This window comes from Crocodylus siamensis, chromosome 2 (genome assembly GCF_052110815.1).
Source record: "Crocodylus siamensis isolate JL-2025a chromosome 2, ASM5211081v1, whole genome shotgun sequence".
Classification (NCBI taxonomy): domain Eukaryota; kingdom Metazoa; phylum Chordata; order Crocodylia; family Crocodylidae; genus Crocodylus; species Crocodylus siamensis.
Window position 1 is genome coordinate 7,162,536 of NC_143396.1, and position 8,665 is coordinate 7,171,200.

Below are 8,665 nucleotides of genomic sequence, written 5' to 3' on the forward strand. Positions count from 1 at the left end.
TGGCTATTGGACCATGTTGTTGCATTTGTTATTCGAAGACAGAGCACAAGGGGATCCTACTTGCTGAAGCTGGGGGGAGAATTTGAACGCATTTGTACAGATCTGAAAGCACAAACCACCATCCAAACATACATATCAAACAATCACCTATAAGAGCAACTACATACATTGCTTCCTGAATGTGCACTTTTTCTGCAGAAAGCAAAACTTGGTGGGTTTTTTTTTAATTTGTCTGAAACAGAAAAGCTATACCTGAAGAGTTGCTGAATGTGAAACATATGTGTTAGGAGAGAAGAGGAGAAAGTTGCGTCTGTGGAAAGACAATGACTATTAGAAGAACTGAGAAACCAATGTGAATCGTGTCAAAAAAAAACCTCACCACTCAGACAAAACTGCTGGTTGATTAGATTATTCCCAGTTGCAGGTCCTTGTTTCCTAATGCAGCTATAAAACTGCCTAGCATATATTGGACTATTAAAGCCTAGGTTTCAAGTTCCAGTCTAGTTTTCCTCTACATTAAGTATTCAAGGAACCTTTCGTTCTGTATCTCCAGCCTCTGGGTCCTGAGGCAGGGAGCTGTCTTTTTCCTCCATCTTGTGCAGAGAGCAGAAGGTTTCCAGGTCCCTTCCTGTTCCCCCTTCAAAAGTCACCAAAGGATGCAAGAGAGAAGATGGTAACTTTTACCAACTTTTTATACTCCTGAGGGATTATATCAAAGATGCTCAGATATGACAAGATATAAGCAGAGAAACTTGTCTCCAATTCTTTTTAATAACACAATGAAAACATTTTCACTTTCAAAAGAATGTTTTGTAGTATTCATGTGAATGATATGTATTATTGGGATGCCCTGTCAATTCTAAACGAGAGTCTAGGAGCTAGTTTTCAACACGGCCTGCTACCTTTTCTGACTCCTAATATTTGGAATTATATTATAAATTGTTACTAAGATCTGGCAGACCCTCCTTCCACCATCAACTGCTACTCACCGGATCATGACTGGCATTCATCATCAAGCCCAAGGCTGTCTAGACAGCATATATATTCATTACTTAAACATTATATTTCTTTTGGCCAAAAGAAGCAGAATTTATACAAAAAATACCTGATTATTTGTAATAAGACAAAACTGAAGACACCTGCAGATCAGCCTACATCATTCTGTTTGTCCAAAGAGAGACAGCTTTTTCTGAGCAGCTTTCCAACAGGAATAGTGGGGACACGGGGGTTTAAAGAAAGAAAGAGCTGGCACTTGACCGGTTTGTGAAAGGGGACTGTATTATGTCCTCTGTCAGAGCAGGGGACTGAACTTGATGGCTCCGAAAGACTCTTCCAATTCAATGTTCGCTGCACCACTGTTTATTCTTGCCTGCACCACCGAACGGTTATATACAGCTCAACAGAATAAACTGCTCGACTGTTAATTATTTGTTCTACTAAATTCAAACAAGGACTTATCTACACAGAGACATTTACTAGCATAATCATATTCCTGTTTTATCAGTGTACCAGTGTAACTTCTTGGGTGCAGATCTTTCTGGAATGAAAGTGCCTTTTTGTTCAGTTTATTAGGAAGCTTTAGTTTGTTTCTCTATAGACAAGTCCTATATGAACAAACAGGGATTTTTTTAATGTTCTCTCCAGTGGCAGAAGCAGCACTACCCTTTCAGTTTCCACAAGAGGCAGGAATGTTATTACGGAATCAGCCAACAGATCATCTTTGCAAAGATTAATAAACCAAACCCCACCACCTTCAATGTCAGAGGATCCTCAACACAGGTCCTCTATTTGTCAGCCTCGTGGGGAAGCCTGGTTCCCTATCTTCGGTATCAAAAGGCACTCATCCGATTTCTTACTGGCATTGCTATCACAATAGACTGATGGTTAGGAATCTGAGTACTGAGAAAGGCTAGCAAGATGTTGTGTGCACCAGAAATAGGTACAATTTATAACTAACTGATTTTTACTGCCCTGGAGCTATAATTATTGTGGTGTATTTGGTCTTCTCCCAGCACTGCATTTCTCTAGATGCAAGTTTCTCTCTCTGGGACTAATCAGCAATAATGAGAACCTGACCAGAGTTTGCATCCTCTTGCAGAGCAGAGGCCCTGAACCTGGCCTCTGCTCAAGGGAATGACTGACCCTTCACAAGGTTAGCTCGAGCATTCAGTGATCCAACAGGCCTAAGTGGCTGCTCTGTGCAGATGTCAGGCTACAATTACTCACACGCTATTTCCTGTTTACACAAGCAGTATTGGCCTATGGGAAGTACAACACAAAGACTTTACAGGAGTGCAGAGGCAGAGCTGAATAATGTTTAGGTCACTTCATCACAGGATTGCCAGCTACAGGGAGAAGATGCTGAATGCCCAACCATAGAAACCACAGTATATAAGTCACACTTTTAATTCACAAAAGGGAAAAATGAATGTGGGACACAGTGATTCTGCTCACACCCAACTGGGAGCAACCCTTGAGAAAGAGTCATCAATTCATCTCTTGCTCTCAAGAGTCTAATACATTTGTTGTGTGTAGTCTTCAATTTAATGGAAACTTGTAGCTAACTCAGAGCTTGGTTAGTTTTCCTTAGCTGGAGTATAAATGGGGAATTAATAAAAAGTCAGCCTAACAGACAATGTCCAATTAATTTCTGCTGACATTTAAAGCCACAGACAAGAGCAAGGCTGTTTTAAAACTGGGTCCAAATAACCCCATTTAAACATAATTTAGCTCTGACAGATGCAGAGTAGGGAAAACCACCAGAAACAGTTCAAACTATGTTTAGAACAAGTTCAACATCACCTTCAACGGCCAGTTTAAGACTGTTCCTAGAATCTTATAAATGGGGATAAATGAGGAAGGCATCAGGGACAAGTAATCTTTTCATTCTGTAGGTTTATAATAACACTTATTTACTCTTCCAAAAACTCAATGTTTCTTTGAACGGTCTGTCACTTGCTTACTGCTGCTGTAACTGGAGCTATTAATAAATTGAGTTCCTCATATTCTGACACATTCATGCTCAGTTCACAAGCTGCATGTGCAAGGATTTTAATGTCTGTTGAATCCAGGTCTACGCACTAAATGACTTACCTCAAGGCCATACATGCACAGTTGTTAGCATGGCAGGATACTGAACCTAACTCTTATCTAGAGTCCTGTGGTCCAGTTTTGCCCCTCCCCTCCCTCACTACAGAAAGGATGTGGGCAAACTGGAGAGAGTCTGGCAAAGGGCAACAAAAATGGTTGGGGGACTGGAGACAAGACTTGTGAGGAGAGGCTGAGAGAACTGGGATGATTTAGTCTGCAGAAGAAAAGACCCAGGGTTTTGAACAGCAACTTTCAACTCCCTGCAGGGTGGCTCCAAAGAGGATGGAGTTAGACCAGGGCAGGAAAAGTCTGGACCATGGGCCAGATTGAGCCTGCAGTGGACTCCATTTCCCAGCTGCCTCTGCCTGCATCGCTGAGGCCAATTTCCATGGAGATCCCAGCAGCAGTGGCACTGTGACAGCAGGCGACCAAGGTTTCCATGGAGACGGGCCCCAGCAGTACTGGCAGGGCAGGAAGCAGCTCCGGGGCTGGGGTCCTGCAGCACTGACAGCAATGTCTGGAGCCAGGGCAGAGTAGAGACAGCCATGGCGGTCTGAAGTCAGGGTAGGGATGCATCTTATAGGCTAACAAAAATGGAGAGACACAAGCTTTCACAAGCAAGAAATGATTTTCCAATTCAGTTAGTCTATAAAATGCATCTCTACCCTGCCCTGCCTTCTTTAAGCTTTCACCCATAATTGGCTAGGTGTGCACACAAGTGTTGTATTGCTTTAGCTACATCAATACAGTTACAGTAGCACAGCTACTTACAGTTATGCTAGTATAGATAGGTTTACACCAATGCCAGTACAGATGGGTTTACACCAATGCAGGTTATTCACCAAAAGCATGGAAATCACCAGTATAACACACATTCACACCAGCAAAACTTCATCCTAACTCTGGGTTCTACTGAAGTAATTATTTCACTTGTATCAAATTCCTGGAAGAGTCGGACCAATATAAGTCTACACGCAGAACAGACTTCAGTTTTCAGAAGAAGAAAAAATGCAGTTAAGCCACCAATCTCAACTAATCCAGAAACGAAAGGACAAACATTTAATTAGTTAATCTAATCATGTCTCTTGTTCATAGGATAGAAGTTTCAGAGAGTCTGGTGAGACAACCCCATTATGAAACTCTTCAAAGAAACCCACCTTCCTTTTGATCTGTAGTTAAAATGGGGCCTATATAACAGAAAGTCGTGTATGTGTCAAAATGGGATCAGAGCACGTGGTAATCCACGTATATCACTGCACAGTGTAATTCTTCAATAAGGACATACTGCCATCTGAAAGACAGCATTATAACCCCAGCCCTAAAGAACACCCTCCAAACCATCTCTCTCCATCTTACACAAATCAACAGAATGACTGACATGTAGCTAAACATTTAAACACACCATGAGGAAATGTATAAGGTATGCCTGGGTATGCATTACAAATGGCATTGTGAATGCTGATTTTCATTTAATGCCTGGTCAAGGTCCCCCCCATACAAGAGACCTATCTGAGTTACTTGAAAAGTTCTGTGCTTTAATGGAGCCTCTAACCCTTGGTTCAAGTACAGGCAACCCCGCTTAATGCTGTTTTGCTAAGCGCTATTTCGCTATAACACTCATTTTAAATTGATACTCGATTCCACTTAGCGCTCAGTGAGTTTCATTATAATGCTCACGGTCACCATCTTGGGTCATTAAAAACACTTGAGGTCACCATCTTGGGTCATCAAAAACATTCGGTTTTGCTTAATGCTAGTTTCACTTAATGCTCGATTTTTTCAGGAACCAATTAAGAGCGCTAAGCGACAATTGCCTGTACTCCACTTTTGAAGATAAGTTTATGTTATGGTCAGTGAGACAAAGTGACAGAGTTTAGTAAAGATCAAAATGAAAATACTGTATTAAGCAGTCACTTCGTATTTTCTTTCAAACCCCTCCCCAAAAAGTGACCCTGTATTATATTACAAACCAAAAGTGGGCACCTAGTTATACCTTTTCCCGGAAGAGAAATTTAACTTGGATTGTTAAGATTCTTAAACCAATCATTTTTTTAATATATTTTTTTTGCTTGCAAATACATTGTTTTTTTTAACTGAAACTACTTAGTCTTTTTTGAAAGAGCCACATTAGGGGAAAAAACAACATAGTGAGGTTTTTGTTAAAAACCTTTCTTAGCTGCTAAGGATTCGGTAACTTTGAATTCAAGGAACTAAGACCCTGTGCCCCCTTTTGTTGATAAAAGTGCCCATTTGTTTTGAGGGGGTTTTGTTTTGTTTGCTTCCCTCCCCCACTTTGGGAATGTCAAATCTCCAAAGAGCAGCCCTCAGATCCTGCAGTACATGGAAGATCCAGAATAGTTATCTCTGGATGTTTCTCCATTTTATACAGTCTAAGTCGTCTCTCTCTCTCTTTGTTTCGGGGGTGCTGGTTGTAGCCATGTAGACAGACCAGGTTCTTTGGGTAAACGTGATCTCTTTTATTTTATTATAAATTTTATTTATTGCAAGCCCAAAAGCTGGCAAAGAACATTTTTTCCCCAACTACTTAGTTGGTCTAATAAAAGATTAGACATTTACCCACAGAACTGTCTCTCTCTCTTCTTGGCAGCTGTGGGTGAGTGGGAGGGAAGAAAGGAAGGGAGCTGCTGCCCTTCTAAAAAGAAAAAAAGAAAGTGATACGCATTAACCACCATGGCAAATATCTGCAGTCTAAAAACATTAAGTGCAAACAGAAACCTCCCCCCACCAGCTGTACAGAGGATGCATGTAATAAGATGACCGAACAGAAAAAAATGAGCCGCTGACATCTGGTACATTAGTGGGAAGCAATACAGATGCAGGCTGGATCTGCTCAGAGCGCGCTGGGCATGCAGATGTTTCTAAAGGTGCCAAATTCTCCAGGCAGCCCTGTAACAGGATCTGAGCTGCCAAGGTCACTAGCTTTCACAAGCAGGGAGGTTTTAATGGAAACCATTTTCTCCCTTAGCAAACAAAGCGCAAAAAATAAAACTGCCCGGCACAAAAAAAAAAAAAGGAAAGCAAAAGAAGAAAAAGAAATACCCCTCCTCCCCCCTCAAAAACCCCCAGCACTGCATTATTTCAAGATGACACACGCTTATGAACCCACGCAGGGCAAGGCTGCTCCAGGGAGAAAAACCAGGGCAATGGCCAAGATGACGGGATCGGCCGTTTCCTGGCCGGAGGATCCCCTTCCTCCTCCCCCTGCTCATGTGACCGGTTCAATTTCAAACGGCAGGAGCAGGAACTGAACCTTACCCTCCAACACGTTCAAACCCCGCAAAGGCACAGAAACGTCCCCGCCCCCCCACCCCGACACAATCACACGTGGAGACACACATGGCCTCCTCCTGGACAACTGCAATCACACACACGTCCCTGTCCTTGAGAGGCTGCATCACACCACCCCCTGCCCCAAAGAGCCAGTCACACGCACACACACCCCCTGCCACAATTGCTCACGTGCGCGCACACGCACACAGCTCAAGAACTACAAGTCACACACATCCCCTTGTCCTTAATACCACACACCCCCTCCCCAAAAACCACAATCACGCACGTGCACTCACACCCCCCCCACCCCAACCACAGTCTCACACACACACGCATACATACACATGATCACACCCTCCCCCCCCAACCAGTTACACACCCCCGCCCCCCGCCACTCCTCCAGGGGCACAATGACACACACCCCTTACCTTCCCAGACACGCCCCCCAGCAGCACAATCACACACGTGCCCTGCCCTTCACAGACACCACACACACACACACACACACACACAAAGACACCCCTCGTCAGGTGCCACAACTGCACACACACACACTGCCCCCTCCCCCGGGGCTTTAAGCCGCGGTACCTCACGACAGGGTCGGGCCCAGCGCGGGGGTGTCCGTATCCGTGTCGGGGCCCGCGGGCGGGGGGCGGCAGGGCCATGGCGGAGGCGGGGTGGGTGCCCGGTGCTGCTCTGCAGCCGCCGCCTCAACCGGGAGCGTCCGGCTGGGAAGGGGGCGGGGCTGCGGAACGCACCACCGCACGCTGCAAGGGTGGGGGGGAGCGCCCGGCTGTGCTGCAGGGGCCGCTGCGGAGGAACCGCTTCCTCCCCCCCCCCCCCCCCCCCCCCCGCAGTGGTACCGCCCGGCAGCAACAGCTGAGCAGGTCGCCTCGGCGACACCACTGCCAACAGGGATCGGGCCCCCCCGCAGCACGTCGTGGTACAGCCCGACCCCACCCAGACCCCCCTCCCCGATACGCCGTGGAACAATCCGTCCTGCTGCGCACCCCCACACCACACCGCGGTGCAGCCCCCGTTGGTCACCCCCCCGATTGTCTCCCTCCCGTGGTCCAGCCCCGCTGTCCCCCCACTTGGTACATCCCACACTCCCTCCCACCCCCCCATGGTACAGCCCACACTGCCACCCCCCCCCACCTCCCTACCACCCCCCAATAGTACATCCTACACTCCCCCCCACCTCCCATGGTACAGCCTGCACTGCCCTCCCACCTCTCTACCACCCAACATAGTACATCCCACACTGCCCCCCATCTCCGCAATGGTACATCCCACATTGCCTCCCCACCTCCCCCCATCATAGATCCCAACTGCCCCCGCATGGTACAGACCCCCCCACCTTCCCACCCCCAGGGGCCGCACATTATGGGGTGTGCAAGGAAACCCCGACCTTTTGGGCAGGGCTGCAAAATGTCAAAGCTTTTGCAATAAATTGCTCTAATATTTTTCTGCAGTGAAAGCAGAGCTGGGTTGGTAGAGCAGGGCCTTGCCTCCAGCAAGGAGAACCTCAAGTTTAAAGCCGCTGAGAACCGCTGTCCTTAGCCAATGTCCTAACCCTGAGGCTATTGGTAAAAAAAAAAAGGGGGGGGGGTTTCCTTCAACCAAATTGTTCTCAATTCATTTCCCACCTTGAGACACCCACCCCGGTTCTCCATTGCTAGTTGCAGGGAAGCAGGTGAGTATGGCAGGGGAGTAAATCAGGTGTTCTGCCAAAGGTGGGAGTAAAATCCAAACCATGTGGAAGTGCCACAGACTTGCAGCTCGGTGCCTGGGAACGTGCCGTTCGGACGCACGAAGGAGAAATGTGATGTATTCCTGCACCCCTGCATTGAAGAAAAGTTTCTTTCCTTTGTCTTAAGATGCATCATCAGTAACCTACGTCCTCTGCTTCTCAAGCAGCTTTAACCTTCACCGCAATGTAAGATTTGCGTTGCACCCAGCTTCATCGATCATGACCCTGCTTCGTCCCTAGTTTCGGGTGTGGAAAAGCTCCCGGCTATATATGGTAAAACTACAACTTTCTTCTCCTTCAAATCATACTTTAAGGACTTGCCTTCGCCCTGATGCCTGCAGAGCGCTAACAGCAGATGATGAGTGGAGGCCTGAGCCGTTAGGGATTATTAAACAAAATTGAAAGTATCATTATTCAACTTTATGAATCTGTGGTGTGTCTACACCTTGAATACTGTGCCCAGTTCTGGCTTTCACACCTCAAAAAGGATATAGAAGAACTAAAGAAGGTCCAGGGATAGGCAACAAAAGG

The 8,665-nt window shown here is 46.2% G+C and overlaps 1 protein-coding gene across 1 annotated transcript in view; it reads right to left on the minus strand.

The window, feature by feature from the left end:
• Positions 1–7,129, minus strand: part of DNAAF9 (dynein axonemal assembly factor 9) — a 124,200-nt gene extending 117,071 nt beyond the window's left edge. Inside the window, exon 1 of the mRNA XM_090035105.1 lies at positions 6,970–7,129. Within this exon, the coding sequence (XP_089891231.1) occupies positions 6,970–7,046 (77 nt within the window). The 5' untranslated portion in view covers positions 7,047–7,129. The remainder of the gene's footprint in view (positions 1–6,969) is intronic.
• Between the last annotated feature and the right edge of the window lie 1,536 nt (positions 7,130–8,665).